This window comes from Haplochromis burtoni, unplaced genomic scaffold, assembly GCF_018398535.1.
Source record: "Haplochromis burtoni strain Fernald_Lab_line unplaced genomic scaffold, NCSU_Asbu1 Contig_23, whole genome shotgun sequence".
Lineage (NCBI taxonomy): Eukaryota > Metazoa > Chordata > Actinopteri > Cichliformes > Cichlidae > Haplochromis > Haplochromis burtoni.
Window position 1 is genome coordinate 704434 of NW_024582384.1, and position 20870 is coordinate 725303.

General features: G+C 41.1%; 2 protein-coding genes across 2 annotated transcripts in view; both read left to right on the top strand.

The window, feature by feature from the left end:
- The window catches only part of itga1 (integrin, alpha 1), a 62711-nt gene extending 55176 nt beyond the window's left edge, over positions 1–7535 (top strand). Inside the window, exons 18-30 of the mRNA XM_005917311.2 lie at positions 1855–1962; positions 2971–3050; positions 3414–3537; positions 3624–3704; positions 3810–3886; positions 4047–4145; positions 5130–5232; positions 5361–5474; positions 5554–5652; positions 5730–5837; positions 6019–6117; positions 6235–6348; positions 6977–7535. Coding sequence (XP_005917373.1) covers positions 1855–1962; positions 2971–3050; positions 3414–3537; positions 3624–3704; positions 3810–3886; positions 4047–4145; positions 5130–5232; positions 5361–5474; positions 5554–5652; positions 5730–5837; positions 6019–6117; positions 6235–6348; positions 6977–7033 — 1263 coding nt within the window. The 3' untranslated portion in view covers positions 7034–7535. The remainder of the gene's footprint in view (positions 1–1854; positions 1963–2970; positions 3051–3413; positions 3538–3623; positions 3705–3809; positions 3887–4046; positions 4146–5129; positions 5233–5360; positions 5475–5553; positions 5653–5729; positions 5838–6018; positions 6118–6234; positions 6349–6976) is intronic.
- A 3268-nt stretch (positions 7536–10803) lies between these two features.
- On the top strand, positions 10804–16775 carry kcmf1 (potassium channel modulatory factor 1). The gene is made up of 7 exons (XM_005917310.2): positions 10804–11016; positions 12586–12753; positions 12960–13099; positions 13836–13937; positions 14070–14253; positions 14788–15082; positions 16027–16775. Exons 1-7 carry the CDS (start codon positions 11001–11003, stop codon positions 16289–16291), a joined length of 1170 nt encoding a protein of 389 aa, XP_005917372.1. The 5' UTR covers positions 10804–11000; the 3' UTR covers positions 16292–16775.
- The last annotated feature ends 4095 nt before the right edge of the window (positions 16776–20870 follow it).

Consider the following 20870-nt stretch of genomic DNA (forward strand, 5'->3'; position numbering starts at 1 on the left):
CATTAGTGAAAGTTATATTCAGGGCTTCCTGGAAATGTTAATGGTGTTTTAGGGCTGTTAGCCAGAGAGGAGGGAGGGTAAAGCTGTCCTATGCAGAGCAGGAAGACCTAACATGAAACAGACCCCGTCCTGATCAAAGCATGCTCCGTTTAAACCTTGTGCCGCACTGGCCGATAAATTATCTGGAGACACTTAGAGAAAGGAGTGAGGATGAAACAGTGATTAGAGTGAATTAGAAGGTGAATTAGGTAGTGATCCATTGACTACTTTTACCTGTAACTGCTAAAAGCTTTTAAACCTTTGCTGTACCACCTACTTTAAAACCAAGCGTCTTCTTGGGCAGCTTCTGCTTCCTGGCATTCGTGCCAGCCATGGATTTCTCTGACTGGCTAACCCTTTAGTGAAGGAAAGAGGAGCTAATCGTTGGAAACAGCTGTTGTTATTATGTATGTTGAGTATGAATACCTGCTCTGTTCAAGTGTGCAAGTCAGACCAGAGACTTCCCACTTGTCCTCAGGCAGAGGTCGAGAATTTAACAAGCACGGAAGAAGCGTCGCGTCTATATTTGTCTCTGCTAAAGCATCAGTTAAAATACAAATAAAGTTAATATCAGTGACTGAAATTCTGAAAAATATAAACAGTGTGGTTTCTAATTGTTTAAGCAACAGGCACAGTCTGTGCAGTTCAGTGTTGCTGATTGTAAATGCGGCGCTTTCATGTTAAAAGCTCTTCATCAGCGTCCTTTGAGTTTTAATCAGCATTTGGAACGTTCTCAAGAAGGACTTCATCATAGGCAGCGCCTCAATGTGACGCACCTCTTTCAAACTGGATCTGCGTGTGTCCATCATATGAAGGCTTTGCACAATCGCACAAACACAAATAAATCTCAGTTACTTTGGTAAATTGCTTTTCTTCTCAGTAGCAGAGACTGTCACAAACCTGTGTCTGTCCTGACGTCCGTGGCGCTAGCGAGTGTTGCTTTTTTGGCGGCTTTGATGAAGGACTTTGCTACCACCATGATGATGCTTTCTTTTAACCAGTGAAAACACTGCCTCAACATCTCCTAAATGGACAGGAGCAAAAGTTTACGCTGACTCTTATAATCCCCAGAGGACCAATCCAAATACCTCTGACCTTTGCTCTACCATCCGTTTGACATTTCTTTTAGCTTAAAGCAGGGGTGAGTGACTCCAGGCCTCGAAGGCCGGTGTCCTTCAGGTTTTAGATGTGTCTTTGATCCAACACAGCTGATTTAAATGGCTAAATGACCTCCTCAACATATCCTGTGATTCAGGTGTGTTGACCCAGGGTGAAATCTAAAACCTGCAGGACACTGGCCCTGGAGGCCTGGAGTTGCCCACCCCTGGCTTAAAGTGAAATGCTGATTGGTTTTCCAGCAAAGTGTTGCAAATAGACTCGGCAAACAATTTATCAAGGACTGCACAGCAACACTGGAGACTTCATTTGCTCTGAAAACGCCTTCAATTCTTCCAGAGAATCAAAACAGGGGCATTATGGAAGTAGCCACTAGATGACCTTAAATAGTGTCTAAAAGGGGGTGACAAAGGTCAGGTGCAGTACTCAGATATGCTGTGCAATCTAAGCTGTGATTGACTTGAAGGGAGTGAACTGTGCCAAGAAAGCATTCCTCATATCATTACACAGCTCAGTGTTCAACTCACCATTTTACCACATTTGTTTTGAAAGAATCAGTTTGCAGTTGATGCAGCAAAGCTTCAGCGTCAGAAAGCAGCCAGTGAATTTTGACCTTAAAGTCCTCCATTGTTCTTAACTTTTTTTCTCCCTCTGCCTTTTATTTTCCTCCCTGCTTTGCCTCATCGTCCGCTATCCCAGGAACGGCTAGACTTCCGAGGACCTCTGACTGTGTCTGTGGAATTCGGAAAAGCTGATGAAGAAGGTCCTGTGCTGGATGAAAGTCTTCCCAAATCCATCAATGCCAATGTAAGACCACTTATATCACTTATGGTTTCTTTTAGTAAAATAATCGACTAGTTACACTAAGCAGAACATTTAAAGTTGCAGACAGGAAGAATTTGACCCCGGTCTGTCTTTATAATCCCGTAGCGAGGACACGGGTTTTCTTTTCTGGCTGCTGATACAGTGCATTAGCTTCTGCAACAGCTGACTACCATCCTTCAGTTTCAGCCCCCATTAGTGCTTCAGCACCAGCAGCCAGGACCATCTTCCCACACCCCCACATGCATATTTCCTCTAACAAGAGGGTTCCCAGATTATTGGTTGGAGTGCGTAATGTTTCTCGACAAAGCTGGGAAACATCACAGGAGGATTCAGCTTCAGCATGCACTAGAAAATGCATTTAAAGCCCGTACGCATTAGTCGCATTGTTATCTTTGCTCACACGTAAACGCACAACCACATATGTTGCAGATCCCGTCTCCCCTCATGCTGCGTCACGGGGACCTCTCCTGTTATTGTTATTGACAGGAAGAGAAGGGGACAAACACCCAGAGAAGAGGAAGTTATCAAACGGAAGTGTTTTTCTTTTGACATTGCACTGCAAATGATATTCCAATCCCATCCTTTTTGGGAGAGAAGATACTGTTGATCTTATCAGTCCAGTGGGAGACTATTAGGAATGGGAACAAATGCGACTGTGAGCCTGAAACACTCTCAGGGGGGAAAGGCAAAGGAAATGAAGGTCATCTAAAGGAACACGTCTTCTCAGGGGTGCAAACAAACATGCAGCTTATTTTCATTCTTATTGCTAATTTCACAAGTTCTCTACTGGACTGAGTATATTCATACTTCAATATGAGGCTATGAGAGTTTGAGTCTTTACCACGATTGGCTTGCAAAGTAGTTGTGAAGTCACGCAGTCATCTTGTATGTACAGATCTTGAACTCGTACAAGCATCATTCTGCAAGGCCAAGTAAAAATGCAGCTTTTGGAAATATTTAATTTGTTATTTTCTTAAAAATGTCTTGTAGATTACTTTAATGGACTGTGGAAACAAAACTCAGACGTGCGTTCCTGACCTCTCCCTGAAGGCTAAATGTGATGAGCAAAGGTTAGTGGAATTATTATTATTCTTATATCGTTGTTATAAAACCAAAAACGAGCATGACAGATCTTAGTTTGAGCATTTGTTTCCGTGTTTGCACAGGTTTCAGTTAAATACAGGAATTTAAATGAATTGCAGCTTTTTCAGAAATGGGTTTGTTTATATTTATACACATATATATTTTTCTTGAATGTTATTCTGTACTATTTCTTTCTCATATCAGAGTTGTTACTTGATGTGTTGTAAGTCGTAGTTTTGGAGTCATTCAGCCGAGTCCAGAGTATCCAGAGTATGACTGCACCCTTGTGTTGATGTGTGCGCATCGCATCCAACCGTTCTGACTTTTTATTTTTTTATGTACTTCTCCAGTAAATTGATCAAAGAAAAGGAAATCATTTATTTGAATATCACCGTTAAAAACCTCAAAGACAAAGCTTATAACACCAACGTGAAAATCAACTTTACACAAAACATCAACTTTGTGAACGTAGAGGTAAGAACCCTTTCCCTCCTCTCTCTGCGCTACTTGACTTTACGGACTGAAGCAATGCGTGTAATTCTGTGACTACAACTCTTCAGCCAGATACAAAGACGACCACTGTAAATGACACCGAAGTGAGCATTGAGGTGGGGTACCCCTTCTTGGGAAACAATGAAGAGGTTAGTTTCATCTGCCTTGTGCAGGATCCGTAAAACATCTTATCTGTACAATATATTTTCTTTACCTCTGCTCACTAAACCTATGGTTTGATGTCAAATCCACAGGAAACAATAACAGTGAAATTTGAGGTGAATCTCAAATATTTTCAGAAGGAAATTGAGTTCACCGTGACAGCTACAAGGTGAGAGGATCCCTCCATCTTTCTGCACATCATCAGGATAATAATAATAATTCTGGAAAAAAAGATGAAAAAGATTTGTTTCTGCTTATTTCTGTGATTAATTGTCCAAAGATGGATGTTCTGTTAATTTTACGTATGCATGTAAATTGTATTTTTGTAGTGACAATGAAGAAGATTTCTCTACCATGCACGACAACAGAGCGACTATCTCCATCCCTGTCAAGTATGAACTTGGACTCACGTTCAAAGTAGATGTAAAGTGAGTAGCTGTGAATCGACACCTTTGCATTAAAGATACATTATTCACTTTTCTTTTCTTTTTTTTTAGCCAGACAAGTAAAAGTTTCCACTATTATTGATGATGATAATAATAATAAGAAAAAAAAATTAGCATTTCCTTTTATATTGGAATAAAAAGGTGTTAGTACCACAACCGAGTCAGTCATTGTGCTGTGTTTCCCTCCTTGTTAACCAAGCCAGGAGCTTACGATGCACGCCAACATGCATGTAACGATAACGGCACCGTCATCTGGATTTGTAGTCTGGGGATTGTGAATGATGTGATTGTATATGGAAATGTATAAACACATAACATTCAACCACTCAAACTCATTTTCAATTCATGAACGACAACAATTATTATATTTTAGTATTAAAAATGTCATTTAGATTTAAAAGCTGATCGATACTGCTGGATTAACCACTATAGAAACATGATTTTGGTAATTACCACTGCTGGTAATGTAGGACAGGTGTGGCAGAATCGTGGTCTAATATAGCAGCTTTTATTTACTAAGTAATAAGAAGAATAAACAAAAAAACAAAACATTTATTGATTAATAAAGTCAGTGGAATTCATTAATTGCTTTTACTTTAAGGTTATTTAGGGTTTCTCACACATAGTTTGACCCTTGACCCTTTTCAGGCTGTAAAATGGGGTTAAAAGAAGAATGAATGTTGTATTGACATCCTTTCAAAATGTTTGGAAGGTGATATTTGCCTTTGTTTGCATCTTGTGCTGCCAGCAAGTGGCCTAAATATGTTAATGCAGGTAAAGTTAATGCACATAGACTGATGGCTTTTTCAGCATTAATGAAGTTGGACTGTAAGGAATTAGGAAGACCTCAAGAGTGTACTTTTTTTAGACTTTTGGTTCTATTTCCTATAACTTTATTAGACACATCATTTTGCGTCTGAAGCTCTGATTGAGAAGTGAAGGATGTAAAAAGGATGTCCCTTTCAGGTCGCCTTTGAACAACCACATTGAAATAACACAAGAGGATAAGTACCCCTCGGAATTCAGTGACATCAGTATGATTGGAGAAGAGGTCAACATCACCTACACGGTAACATCTGCACGCAGTGATCATTTTGGATGATTTATTAATACAAGCACAGAACTTCTAGCTCACATGTGGCGCAGGGTGTCGGTAATATGAATTCCACTCCTTTTCTGTGTCTCACGTGTCCTCAGGTGGAAAAGTTACGTGACGGGGTGACTCCAACCCTTGGCCTTGAAGTGAAATATCCTTTTGAGTCTCCGAGGAAGAACACGTTACTGTACCTGACGCACGTCACCTACTCAAATGTAAGTGTGCTTCCATGGATATGCAAGCGTATGCGAAGAAACAGACCAACGTCCGTGTCGTTTTCTCCCTACTCTGCAGATGATGTGTGACACAAAAGGACAGATTGATGTTTTTAAAATTAACTCAGAGGTTAAAGTGGTGAAAGTGGAAAAAGAGACGCTCAGTAACTACCTGCTGGTGAGTGATGACATTCGTGTTCTACAGATCGCTGAACTCTTCCTGCACCCGTCTTACGTGTTTAATTTTCTCTGCAGCAAGACAGCCACACAAAGTTTGAATCGTTTAACTGCTCGATTTCTGAAGGCCAAAAGATCGCTCAGCTCAACGTGGCGTTCAGATTGTGGAAACCTACGTTTATCGAGGTACGTTTTGAGATGCGACGTCGCTGGGTGCTTTTGGCTTGTCTGGCTCTCTCTGACCAGCTCTTTCTCATGGGTTGCGATAAATATTAAATACAATATAGTATTGGAAAAAAAGCAGGCTGACAGCTGTCTGATTGATGGACAGAAAGGAAATAAAATACTTAAATATCTATCTTTACAGAGTGAGTTTTCCGGTCTATACTTGGTGGTGAACGGGACTTTGGACATCAGGAAGCAGGAGGACGTGTTTGAAGTGAACAGCAACGACATGACCAGAAGTGTAAGTCAGAAGGTTCTGGTATAGTAAGCATGTGACATCTCATTATCATTAAATGCTTATGTATGTTTACATATATGTGCATATTTAGAGTATGTACTGTATATTTCCTCTAAACAGGTCAGTATCCAGGTTTCCAAAGATACTGTCAGAGGAATCCCGTTCTGGATCATTATCGTCAGTATCCTGATAGGACTGCTCATCTTAGCACTTGTTATCTTCATTCTGTGGAAGGTAATATTCTGCAAACTATTTCAAATCATTGTGACCATGTGACATCTTGTCACTGCAGAGCACACTCAAAAGAATTGTGGTGGAATAGTGGTTAGCTTGCTACGTCACAGTGGTGGCTTCTCTCCAGAGTACCTGCAAAGTCCGAAAACATGCAATTAGCAGGATTAGGTTAATTGAGGATTATAAATTGCCTATAGGTGTGTGAATGGTTGTCTCTGTTAGCCCTGTACCATCGGATGCACCCCGACTCTCACCCTGGGATAGGCTCCTGTCAACCCCCCTGGACCCTGAATTGAATAGGTGAAAGAGAATGGATGGATGCCTAAAAAACTTAAGTGTTTCAAATGGCTATGTGTGTTTGGGCTTTATATTGTTGGCTGATAAAACTTTTGTCTCAAGATCATCACTTCTGGCTCCAAAAAGCCAAAACATGTACGGCCATAGCGCTAGCAGGGAAAATCGTGGTAATCACAAGATGGTTTATGTAAAGTTTATGCTTTAATCCTGATTTTAAGACAGATGATGACAGAAACTCTCAGCAAGAAAGCTAATAAGCATATGTCCAAAAATGTCAAAGTATCCTTTTCTGTTTTAAGTGGTTTTGTGACTCACTTTTCTGCTCTTCCAGTTTGGCTTTTTTAAGAGAAAATCCAGGGACTATCCAAAGGAGGAAGAGGCAGAGTGACGTATCCAAACAGCCACCCACCATCAGGACCTACAAACTAACAGACAGACATAGGAAACGCCATAAGACCCACTGATATTAGTGCTGTGACAGATTGACTGCCTGGAAAACAAAACAACACAAACAGCATTATCTTCGCTGATTCCTGCACTGGCATTTATCAGGTAAAGCTTGCAAATACTTCTCAACTCTTTGATTTTCCAAGCGCTAGATTATAACACTGGAGCCAAAATGAAACTGGCTCACACGCGGAGACGAACACACTGACTATACAGAAGTATTTGCACATGCTATTTGTTCAACATGACCAACAAACAGTAACAGTACGCATCAAGTCCCATCAAGCAGTTCAAGAAGAGGAGCCAGAGGCGGGACGGAGGAGACCATCACTTGCAAGGCACCAAGTTGGCCAAAAAAGCACCATCTAACCAACTAACTCTGTGACATACAGCAGAAATCCAAAGGCTTCAGAGCTCCTGCAGCTGCACTCCAGCTTTAGAGGCAAAAAAAGTACTCAGGTTTTTTCACAATGAGGATCCAAAGTTGCTACTTTTATGCACGCTTCTAAGACAATATGTGAAATTTCCATGTGTTGGTCCAGTCTGTCTGATAGCTTACACCTTTGTGTGAAACTCTTTTGCTTGATTAGGTTTATGAAACACTGTATTAGGTATTAAGTAGTTGTTGTTCTTGCTGAATTTAAACAGTATAAAATGGCACATTTTTAATGTCAAAATGTTTGTTAAAAACCAAAACCTGAATGCAATTGTTATTTTTTTACTTAAGAAAAGTTGCAGTCTGTAATTAATCTGTCATCACCTCGGTTACCATGGAGATACAGACTGCCGCGTCCTCAAAATCCAAATCTTTGATTGTACTGTAAATATATCTGGTCACAAATGTAAAGCTTAACATGTACAGGATCGTGTTTGGATTTAATTTAATGTTTGTTTGTTTTTTGGGGGGTTTTCAGATCGGTGGTCAGAGAAATGATTTTGCTCAGGTGCTACAAATATCATGAATAATGACATAAATATACACAATTTACACTCGAGAAAATGATATGGCTTTTGTCACATTTTCAGTGCTAAGATGTATGCAGATATGTAAATAATGGTATTTTTTGATTAAAAGTATTGAAAGTATAATTACTCCGTAGTGAAATATATATATATATAAAGAGGAGGGTTTGTATCCACTATTTTGGTTTCATTTGATTGAAAATGATATTTTGAACCTGTTGAATGCCTGTGTTCTGAATGCCGAGGCTGAGATATCACAGCAGATACTTTGATTTCCTTTTAACTTGCAAAATAGGAACTTAATAATCATCCAGTTTAGAAATATATGTCCAACTGTTCACTAGTTTCCTCTATGTTGTAAAGGGATTCTCTGGTGGCTGTAGTGTGCACAAAGCATAGCACACTCTAGGCTTTCTCTTGCTTTAAAGTACCTTATTTGTACCTTTTTGTTTCCAAAGTTTGCACAGCTGCCCGATATTTTAGAAGAGATTATAATCTGAATTGAGGAGAAACATATTCTAGCCTCTTTTTGTAGCGTTTTCCCCTCATAACTATGTCTTAATGCTGAGGGAAATAAGCAACAATAAGAGGCAGCTCTTCTATTTCTTAATACTCCTCAGCTCTCACTCCACTGGTGACATTAAAGCACATGTAATAAATTGTATATAGAGAATGTGTAGCTGTTAGTCAATTTTTGGATTGTGTGGCCACGTTGGGTTCACGCACAAGGGTGGAGTTCACCTCTCTTTGTTCAGTCAGAGCTTACTTACAGATCACAACTCCGAGGAACTGTAGCAAGCAAAGTGAGCTCCAGCCCAGCCTTCTACACTGCTGTGAAATCTTCACTGTAATGCACTGGTTTGTCAGAGTGTATGTGTCCTCATTAGCACAGATATATGAACTGAATCTGATGTACAAAAAAATAAATAATTTTTATAAAGAACATCACCATTTCTCTTGCATTTTTTTCAGACAAAGCACGCATCAGAACTGTGATCTGTTTAATACACTGCTCCCAATCTGTCATTAACCACATCCCAAAGGTGCTCTACTGATTGAGATCTGGAGATTATGGATGCGATTTGAGCACTGTGAACTCGCTATCATGTTCAAGAATGATTTGAGATTTGCCAGATGGTGTTATCCTGTTGGAAGCAGCCATCAGAAGATGGGTAGCAACAATACTCAGGTAGCTGTGGTGTATAAATGATGATTCGTTGGTACTGAAGGTCCCAAAGTGTGCCAAGAAATTATCCTCCACACCATTTTACCACCAGCAACCAGAACCTTTGACACAAGGCCAGATGGATCCATCATCTCAAAGCAGTCTGGTTATACATTCATCATCCAGAGAACTGCCACTCAATGGTTATCTTCTCTTTGTATGATGATTCTGTGTAAACCTTAGAGGTGTTCACAGAAAAATCCCAGTAAACTTTCACATCATCAGTTTCTAAAATACTTAGACCAACACCATCAACCATGCCAACCTCAAACTTCAGGTGGTCTCAAGCATGTCTTCATGCATAAATACATAACCTGTGGGTTAATTTCAGTTCGTACCATGTGACTGGATGAACGTGATGAACATGATACCTTCTTCCAGTCTTCAGTAGTCCAACGGCGGTGTTTCATGGCCCAACCCTCTTTGTGTTATTCTGACGTGTTAGCAGTGGCTTTCGTGCTGCAACTCGTCCTGTCAAACCTGCAGCTTGAAGTCTTGTCTTCACAGGTGAAACGCAGGCTTGCTTACTATCACCACTATTAAGCTGTGCTTGAAGCTGTTGTCCTGTGATGATAGGCAGTATCACACAAGCTGTTAACTCTCAGAAACTCATCCTCTGATTCAGTTGTGGCTTTGGGTCTGCCAGACCTCTTCCCGTGACAGTTTGACCTAGTTTCTGAGTGCCTTTTGATGGTAAAGGAAACTGTGCTCACTGACACTTTTTTGCAAGTTCTCTGTAGGAAAGACCTACATTTTGAAGTGTTATGATAGTCGGTCTCTCTTCCATTGTTAATTGCCTTTTTCTAGCCATTTTTGTAGCAACACACTACTTTCTGCAGTACAATACTGTTCAACTGATGCTCACGAGGGTATGGTACCACAGTGTGTTTCAACACTGATTTTATGCAGTCAAAGGGGGTTGTAAGTAATCCAGAAAAGTTGGAACATCTGTAGGAATTAGTAGCATCAGTTTTTGAACCTCCATTGCTGCAGAGCAGCTTTAAATTGTTAACCCATTTTGTGTTCCCTGAAAAGGGCCTTTTTTATGATTCTGAAATGTACATTATTTTTCACTTTTGGGTAACCTTAGCGTTTTGTTCACCACTTACCTTTATACCATTTAAGCTATTCATTGGACTTTAACAGCTTGAATTGCAATAAATAACTGGGAAATAAATTGGGATGTTCTGAAAACTTTTGTCCTGTAGTGTAGCTATATATTGTTGTTTTCTTTTATAATGACAAAATAAGGAGTATGCACTGAAGCAGTTCATCTAAAAGTAATGGTCAAATAAAATGCAATGCAAGCAATCTAATGTGCTAATAACCTCAGTCATGTGTCACAAACAAAAGGATTTATCTGGGACACAGGCCCTTAAAATGTATTTGTTTTTTATGCTGAGAGAAACTCTTTTGTTTACACATATAACTTATGCTATGTTTCAGGCAAAATGTGGTTAAAGAATTGGTGCATCACAGCAGCACAGTCCGGGTCGAGTGATTTTATAGCAGACAGCGCCGCCTAGTGTTCATTCACAGCACTCACCCATAAGTGACACTGGGAGGGGAAGCAGTACAAACTGTAAGCTGCTGGGGGATCCATCTTGCCTGAAAAAACAGACCAGGCTGAAGGATTTTTCAGTTTATTGACTCAAAAACTGCATCGTTCCCCATTAGACGTGTTGGGGAGCCCGAGGAGGGGGCTGTGTCGCTTTGTAGGATGTCCCGACATGAGGGTGAGTTGATAAACAGGTCCACGGCGCCCCGGTTGAAGGCTACATTACCTGAGCAGCTAGCTTCTGGGGCTAGCTTTGCTAACTGCTTGCTCATGTCTGAGAGGGTTGTTGCGCTTTTCGCCGTGTGTTACTAGGCTTGTCCCTTGTCGTGTGTGTTTACTGTCAGCAGTTCTGCTGTACACACCTGTCTCGTGTTTTCTAAATCGAGGCTGGAGCGTTTTTACTTCACTCGACCTGTTCGCAAAAATACGGCAGCAGAGCAGCAGTTAGCCGTTGCTAGGTACTGCGTTACCTTACATTAGCCGGGCTAGCGAGCAAGCTAATGTATGCTAATTCAAGGAGTCGTTGGTTTACCTGTGACTTTTTTGTTACTTATACCGGCACTGATAAGTTATTCAGCGTCTTACATCCCGATATTGCTGTCACAACATTTTGCTCATATTCAGAGTATTTATTCATTGAGAGCTTGGAGCTATTCAATTAGCGCCATACTGTCCCGTCTGGTCACACACTGCTGTTAGCGAATGCACTGTCATCAAGAAGACTGAAAGTCTAAGGCCTCTGACTGTATAACCAGTAACTAAGTTGGCTAACTAGCAGCCTGCTCGTAAGCAGGGTTTAAGTTACGATCAGTGTAACCGAAAACTTCAGCTTTGGCTAATTTCATTCAAACATTTCAAGACCTGCCAGGTGTTGTCCCGTCAAATTGCCTCAGAAGTTTTAAAAGAAGCACTATAAAGCACACATGATCGCAGTAGCTTTGTTGACCATTCTTGGACCGAGGGTGAATTATCTGAGGTTATATGTTCAAGGTACAACAGAGGTATCTAATAATCTGCTTCGTGGTCCTCTGCTGGACCAGTTAGTTTTTCAGCTGAGACTAGGATTGTGCAGATGGTTAAAATTCATTTTAAGCAAGATACTCAGTTACTTATCCTGTTGAGCTTGCTTCTGTCTAACCAAGCCTCAAAGTAACTCCCAAAGCGGCCTGTTGCAGTTTGATTGGTTTCTTTATGTCAGCATCTGTTTAATAACAGATATCTTTTGTGCATATTGTTCCTTCAGGTCTCTGTTGTTAGATGTGAGATGAGTCAGAGAAAACTCCCTTAATACTTGTTTACATATTTACTAACACTTGCCAAATAAGGCACTCTGTAATGTCAGGAAATGTCAGCATGATGTCTCATTGAAAACAGCTTTTTATTCCCCCTTTCTGCCTATGCCCAGTCCCCCCCCCCAATTTAGGTGTTGTCGATCTTTGGGGGGGGGATAAAAACAAGGAGCAGCCTGCTGCCTGAAAAAGAGTGAACTGTGTTAAAAGTGAGCAATGAAAGCTGCTTTCAGATAAATCTGAGTTGGTTGTGAAGTCTGCTGGAATGTCAGCGTTCTTCATTGCTGGCACTTGTTGGTTGGTGCCACTCCAAAACGCATGCTTGTGTAAGTGAGACTGGCCTGCAGATATGGGATCGCCTTCTCACAGTCAGCCTCTGAGACGCCTTTATAAGGAATTTGTGAAAGTATTGTCAGGTCCACGTGTTTTATTTCCTATTCTCCGTTTCTGTTTTGCAGGTGTGAGCTGCGATGCGTGTTTAAAGGGCAACTTTAGAGGAAGACGGTTCAAGTGTTTAATTTGCTACGACTACGACCTGTGCGCGTCGTGCTACGAGAGCGGAGCCACGACAACAAGGCACACCACAGAGCACCCCATGCAGTGTATATTAACCAGGGTAGACTATGGTAAAGACCTAACTCTGTGGGTTTCTGATTATATGCATGATCGCCATGCCTGTTGTACAGGATGGTGATACTGCTAAGGACTCCAAAGTGTGATTACAAGCCATTCAGCACATTTTCAGCGATAAATATTGTTGATTATTGAAAGTAATAATCAAAATAGTGATGAACATCAATAAGAGCTGTTGTGTTTGATCATCTTCTTGCAGATTTGTACTATGGAGGAGACACTTTTTCAGTAGAGCAGCCGCAGTCGTTCACATGTCCTTACTGTGGCAAGATGGGCTTCACAGAGACATCCTTACAGGAGCATGTCACCTCAGAGCATTCAGAGACTTCCACGGAGGTGGTGAGTACACTCACTGCACAAACGGAACTGCTCAGTAGACTTTTGTGTACTATTATAAGCTTAGAAATGTCCTCATTTCTCTAAGCATCCTAGTTTACCTCTGCTATCCACTGGCATGCTCTGAATTTAGTCATCATTGTAATTCTCAGTTACTATACTTCAGCTATTCAGTGGCATTTTATGAGCATTCTCCACTGCTGAGCAAAGCAAGACAAAGGCTCAGGCTGCTCATACTGCTGACACCTGGCTGCCTAGTAGGTTGTCTGACCAACAGCTACTTGAGAGCGGGGGTGAAAAGATGCCATTGAAGCGTGTGACCAGAGCTAACTTATTATTTAACTTAGTATTTGTGTTCCTCATGACTCTTACTGCCAGATGAAATGGAAATTAAAATGAAGTCAGCATTTTCCACTTTTTGATTGTTTAATTTATCCTGTACAGATTCATTTTCTGTAGCAATAAGGTTTTTATTTTTTTAGATTCATACCAAGTGATTGACCACAATTTTCTACTCATTGGCCCTGACTGGTCAAAAAAGGTTAATGGCAATAGCAGTTTAATAAAGTATATTCTTTAGCCTAACAGTTAAAGCTTTTACACACACACATATATGTGTGTGTGTGTGTGTGTGTGTGTGTGTGTGTGTATATAAGTACCCTAAACCTTTTGTGAGGTAGAAGACTTGCTGCATGCAGACATGCCAGTTTGTATGATGAGCTCGATCTTTCTTTTTCAGATCTGTCCAATATGCGCTGCCTTGCCCGGAGGGGATCCCAACCATGTCACAGATGACTTCACAGCTCACCTCACTCTCGAACACAGAGCACCAAGAGATTTAATATCCTTTTCATTTAACCACACAATAGTGTCAAAATAAGCCTTTTTTTCTACATGAATTGTTTTAAATAGCAAGATTCTTCTGTGTGTGTGCACATTGTGACCGAATTTAACCTTAACAGTCCTCCTTTACGATGAGTCCAGCAGTGTGCGGCATGTACGCAGGATGTTCCACCCCGGGCGAGGACTGGGCGGCCCCAGAGCACGACGGACAAATATGCACTTTACTAGCGGCTCCACAGGGGGACTTTCATCCTCCTCATCACAGAGCTCCACTTACACCCCCAGTAACAGAGAGGCAATGGACCCCATCGCAGGTGAGCATCAGGAGTTTACCCACAATGTTTGCAAAATGCAGAAATGTTCCCCAAAAATGCAGCAATCGTTGTGTAAAAGTGACCAGTCATTGAATGTGACGTGTGAAAGATGCGCAAACAGAGAATGTAACATCACACACACGGTGAAGATAATGCAAAGTTTCAGTCAGGTTGGCCCAGATGTTAAAGAGGAGAAGAGTACATGCAGAAATATGTGCTACGATCATTATAGCATCAAGATTACAGTATTTATTAAAAAAAATAAAAAATTAAAGTCAGACATTAGCGAGAAGAAGCAAAAGTAAAGGGTGTGCCTCATTTGTAGATGGTTGTCAAGAAACAGTTTAGGCAGTCACATTTTGAAGTACCATATTTTGTTTTTAATCATCATACTGTGTTGCTTGCAAAAAAATGCACGTGTCCGAATCTTTCTTCGTGTTTTTACGCTGTTTTTTTTAGAAGTCTGTTTAATTTAGAAACAGTCATTTTTTTTTTCTTCTTTTTTTTGTATTTGTGTGCGCACGTCTCCTGCAGAGTTGTTGTCTCAGCTGTCAGGTGTGCGGCGTGCTGCAGGAGGGCAAATAAACTCGTCGGGACCTTCAGCCTCTCAGCTCCAGCAGCTCCAGATGCAGCTGCAGTTGGAGCGGCAGCAAGCTCAGGCGGCACGACAGCAAGTTGAGACGAGCCGACACGCGACGCGACGCGGCAACAACCCGGGCAACACCGGCGCCGCCGTCCCCCAGCCCAGCACAGCAACTGCCAACACCACCACCGTGGGTGAAAGCAATCCGGCGTCCTCGTCCCACAGCTCCCAGTTCCTATTAGCACGGTGAGTGGAGCAGGAGGTGGACTTTAGAGTTTGCCTATAAATCTATGTGTTTCTGCTAACAGACTGTCAGAACACAGATATCCAGCAACAACACACAACTGCTATAATAAAGTGTTTTGATAGTAAATACTAAGTTTGGTGATAACTGATGTTGGGAAGTAACTATCTATATTTAAACCATGCATTTTATAGTTTAGTAAGGTGCAGTGACTGAGGAAAAATATGTAACTGAATTATTTACGATGTAACTATAAAAGGTTACAGCTGGATACTTTTTTTTGGCCTATTTCCAGAAAAGCAGGTCAGCAAAGCTCTTGACACAAATTGAGTGCAGCACCATCAGCACCATCAGGGGCTGGATGGAAAGGAACAGTCTCTGTCTAGACGAGCTGCTTTCATGTCACAGTGTGTTTCTCAGATTTGATACTCTGAGGAAACGTCGACAGTCAGTCCAAAAGTCCTCACGCCTCACATGTTATTTATGTTTAAACACTTATAGACTAAATTTACATGTGGATTTTGCTCATTGCCCATTGAGTTGGCTCTATATGCATTTATGAATGTACAGCTTTGTATTCAGCTTTATTGCCCAGTTTGATATATTTGTCAGAAAACTATGGAGAAGAGTCACGGGATTAGAGAAGTAACCAATCCCCCTGTGTTTTTCTGTCTTGTGATAAACGAAGCAAAATAAATTCTAGTAGAAAATAGTTCTGTGACTTGGTGCAGAAGACCGTATCGGAAATAATACTTCAGTAGATTGTTGATCATTTTTCCATTTCATGAACTTTTTAGGCATTAAGAAACAAAAATTGTTACCGAGCTTAAACGTGCAGACTGTAACCTCAGCAGAGTCCTTCTTACTGCTTTTAGTTAAAGTACTTCTTTGTACTGTAATATGTTTCTTACCTGTGTGAGTGTTAATGAATATAACCGTTCTGTAGGTTGAATGAACCCAAGATGTCAGAAGCAGAGCGGCAGTTCCTAGAAGGCGAGCGAGCTGACCGCAGCCTGTTTGTCCAGGAGCTGCTTTTGTCCACGCTGATGCACGAAGAGAGCTCCTCTTCAGATGAGGACGACCGCCGAGACTTCGGCGACTTCGGAGCGATGGGCTGCGTGGATATCATGCCTTTAGATGTGGCGTTGGAGAACCTCCAGCTTAAAGAGAGCAGCTCTACGGGGAAGGAGCCTCCGCCGCCGCCTCTTTGATGTCCGAGCATCAAGCAGACTGTGTCCTCCGTGCTGCAACTGTCAGTGATGGGCAGCAAACAGCAGCAGCAGCAGTCCCCCCATACCCCAGCCTACCCCACCCCCAGCCTCACCCCCTCTCCCTCCCCTCCGATTTTCAGAGTTTGTTTTTGGTGATTGTAATTTCAGGCCTGTCACCACATTTGTTATATTGTAAACAAAAATAAATGAGAGCAAGTGGGATAAATGTGTGAGCGAGAGAAGAGAACTATATAAATCTATATAAAATATATATGAAGTCGATAATCAATCCACATTACTTTTCTTTTATCAGGTAAATGTTACAGGCAGCTGTGGCAGACCTTTGCTTCCTGTGACATGAAAACGGCTCTCCGTATAAATACTCCACATTCAAAAAGTGAAGAGGGCACAGGCTCCTCTGATGAAGCTGCTGTGTGTGTTTATGACTATTAATAAATAAAGTGCTTGGATGGGTTACCATTAACTACCGCATGCAGTTATTTGCAGCGTGCATGACTTAATGACCCTGTCATTAAAACCTTTTCAAAATCCCAAAGCTCACAATTGTTAAATGATCATTTCTAGGGATGCACTGATTGTTTTGTTTAGTTTGTTTTTGCTTTCGTGCTACATAAAATGAGGAACTCTCCAGTTTGAAATGCATAATGTCACATGACAGGCGAACAAAGGTCACTGCCGTCTTATTTAGAGATAGACTGTAGTGCAGATACGTCGGTGCATCCCTGGTTATTTCAGACGTGGTTAAGTATTGAAAGTGTAGAAGTTTGACAAAGACGGTGAAATCTGAAAGTGTATTTCGTCAGGTTTTCTTTGAAGTATTTAAAAAGGAGAAACAATTCGACTCTGCTGCAGTGCGTTTCTCAACCCCGCTCTCGCCTTTTTTAGTGCATCAGAGGGAAACTAGAGACGGAAGAAAGAAGCTCCTCTGATTTTGTTTTTGTTTTTTCTAGCTGGTATTGTTCAGCTATAAACTAAAGTCACAGTATACTTCTGAATTTATCGATGAGTGCAAAGTCCCGACTTCCTCCGTCATTCCTGTACAGGCTTCACACCGTTCCACATGCTTTTGATGCTCAATATCAGGACCTGGAGACTTTTCACGCAGGAGGTTTTCTTTGTTTGGTTTTTGTTTTACCTTAACACCCTTTCTCTCTAAACTAGCACCTTCTATTTATTCATGTTTGTTTCCTGACTCTTTGGAGCCTTGGTGTGGATCATGCCACCTTCATGCCTTTACTTTCATCCTCTATGTAAAAATGCAATGAGATGTATATTAAATTTTGTTGGTTAACTTTCATAACGGTTCTAAGACATGGGCAGATTTTTTTTTTTAAAGATGTAAATTTAGAATACAATAAATAACTGCGCACAGTTTTTAATGAAAGCAAGAGACACTATGCCTTTTGCAGCTTGTCTTATTATTTCAGAAAAAACCTAAAGTCCCGGGATGGGAACGTTAGCAGCTCTCCAGTCACTTTTTACTAATGTGGTATGAAAGCTAAATCAGAGTTTGTCCATAATTCATTAAGCTATAAAAAGTTATTAAGCTTTAATCAGCTGATTAGCACTTCGCTTAATTCAGTTAATCAGGTGACTGAGGAATTTTATATATACTCTTCCTTGAAGAGGGTGTCGTTGGATTTAATGGATGTAGGGACCTAAAGGTGTGGACCACATCCACAGTGTGCCAAGGTAGGCTTCTAACACAACCACATGACATTAAAAAAAAATCAGTGCTGTTCTTGTGCATGTGTGTGTGAGGCCCTCTGAGGCCAGCTGTCCTCGTCACTCCTCAGCAGTTATTGTTAGAAACAAATGGTGCCCATGGGATACTTTTCACCACACATGTTGCACTGCTGCTTCTTTTTAGAGTGTCACGCCACCGAAAGCGACAGGTTAAATATTACACTTCAGGAGGCAGCGTTAGGTTTATCCTGATGGGTCAGCGATTAGGGAAGATACCTGGAATATTAAGTAGTGACTGACTGGGGAGGTGCCTTGAAGGACATGATGAATCTCTTTGAAGTTGGCTCTTTAGTTGGATGTTCTGCCAAACGGTGCTGTGGGGGTTACATAAGTACAGCCTGAGTCCAAAGAAGCCTCCACTCATCTACAAAAATACAGACAGCTTTGCACACTCTTTAGTCTCTCAGTCAGGTGGTGACCTTATAGTTCCTACGTATGCTGTGCACTTGATGGCTGCTTTTCCTTCATTCTGCATCCCAAACTAACTATGCTGGGGTTTAGGTCATATGATGCAAATCTCCATCACTCCACTTCTTGATCACAGATCCCTGGCAGAGCTGGGAGGTTTGCAGTTTTTCTGCAATGCTCTGGCACATTACTTGCAACATTTTTTGAAGTTATTACCACCAGAGATGCATTTCCCAAAACGGCTTATGCATGCAGCAAAAGGCTGTAACACACAGCCTTTAATTCATGTTTCAAAAGGAATGAATGAATCTTTTAGAATAAAAATATGAAGTTCCCGTTTCATTGCATAAACAAAGGTGGTCAAAAAAGAGAAAGATTTTCAATTTGTTTTTCACTTGTCAGTGCTCGCTGACTGTTATTTTCTAATGATAACCTCTGTTTTGTTATTGTGCATCAGAGTGGACATCAGCATCTTCTATGGTCATAAAGGGATGGACATGGTCAGCAACAGGTAGGCTGTGGCATTTAAACAGTGCTCAGTTGGTACTAAGGGTCCCAAAGTCTCCCAAGAAAATATTACACCACTACCACAAACTGTCAGATATTGATACAAGTCAACATAGAACCAAGCTTTTATTTTGTTTACATCAACGTCTGGCCCTACCACCCAAATGTTACAGCAGAAATCGAGACTCATCAGACCAACGTTTTTGGTGTGTCTGTCTTAATTTAAACTTATTTTTCTGTAGGAGTAGCACTCGGTGTGATCTTCTGTTGCTCTAGTCCATCACCTTCAAGGGTTGACGTGTTGTGTGTTCACAGATGCTCTTCTGCAAACCTTGGTTATAACAAGTGCTTATTTGTGTTACTTCTGCCTTCCTATCAGCTCAAAGCATTCACCTCAGACCTCTGACATCAGCAAGTTCTCCCTGCTGCTCACTACACATTTTCTGTGTAAACCATAGAAATGTTTGCGTGGAAAAACCAAGCAGATCAGCAGTTTCTGAAGAACCATGCCGACCGCACCGCCTTCAGTTGCATTTCTTCCTCTTTCTGATGCTCAGTTTGAACTTTCATTCATTCAACAATTCATTTCCACTGTGTTTACATATCTAAATACTAGGGGTGCAACGATACACAAAATTCACGGTTCGGTTCGATACTTTGGTGTCACGGTTCGATATTTTTTCGATACAAAAAAAATGTTCATGCCTTTTTAATTTGTCATTTATTAAAATTATAAATATATATTTTAACCAAAAGTACAGTTTTTAAATTTAACCCTAACCCTTGTGCGTGTTGTTTTTTAGCTCGTCATATTGCAGCCACAGAAATTCTTTTGTCCATGAAACCATAAAGCTGCACTTTCTTTTTGCCTTATAGTCTGATTTGTCATAACTTCTCCGTTTTGTGGTAAGCTTTTCTTTGGCTGTCACTTCTTCACCCTGACCTGTCTTATTTGGCTCAGCAGAACTAAAATATATATCTGTCTGTGAAGGTTCTCAATCATCCAGGTCATCGTAGTGAAATATATATCCTGCCGCACTCACATAAGCTCAGCGATTCTCTGCGCGATCAACCTCTCACATGTTTAAGCTGCGGGAGATTTCACTTGTCATGTTTGCATAGTAAGCTAACAATTAATAAGACGATGTCAGAGGAATTGGTGCACAAATTATCATCACTCACAGATCAGTGCTGTCGCTCTCTATACACAGTTCGCGCGATTGCAAAGTGAAAGCAAAAAAACAAGCGCAAATCTCAAACACGATTTCAATATGTCACATATTGACAGTGGCTCACCACCAATGACATAATTACCCAGCTACATTTCTGAAAGAATGCAAAAGCATTGACATATATTTTTCCTTCCTACAATAGCCCGACAGGCAGGGAAGAGATAGATTTTGGTAGCCCGACTGAAAAAAATCGCTAGCCCCGGGCTAGCGATATTGCGAGCCCTGTATCTGATTGAGGAATCACTCATCTTTGGAAAAGAGAGTTTATTACAGAGAAATGTCTCTTTCCAAAATAAAAGCTATACTATCCGCTTCTTCTGGGCTATATTCTCAGCAGCATATTAAACATATCAGGTCTCCATAAGGAGAATCCTGTGCTAACAGCTGTCTAAATGACTCGGCTAAAGTTTGTAGCATGCATGCTTGTTGTTTTTGTCTTTGCACTAGGATGATGTCGGTGTAAATGTGCAGTCATATTCGTTGTGTTCCCACTAGTGCTGTCAGCGTTAATCTCGTTGAAATAACCTTAACGCCACAACACGGCAAATCTCCGTTAACGAGCTACCCTATACAGAGGGGCTAGACGGCCAACACGTTAACGAGCTAACTGCGCTAACACACTAGCTCCCACCCATGTAATTGAGCATTGCATGGCACATCCAACA

Bases quoted from the DNA above. Each gene is read 5' to 3' on its own strand.
- kcmf1 (XM_005917310.2), top strand. The intron at 12,754-12,959 runs GTAAAGACCTAA...ATCTTCTTGCAG, and splicing joins ATTAACCAGGGTAGACTATG to ATTTGTACTATGGAGGAGAC. The intron at 13,100-13,835 runs GTGAGTACACTC...TTTCTTTTTCAG, and splicing joins CAGAGACTTCCACGGAGGTG to ATCTGTCCAATATGCGCTGC.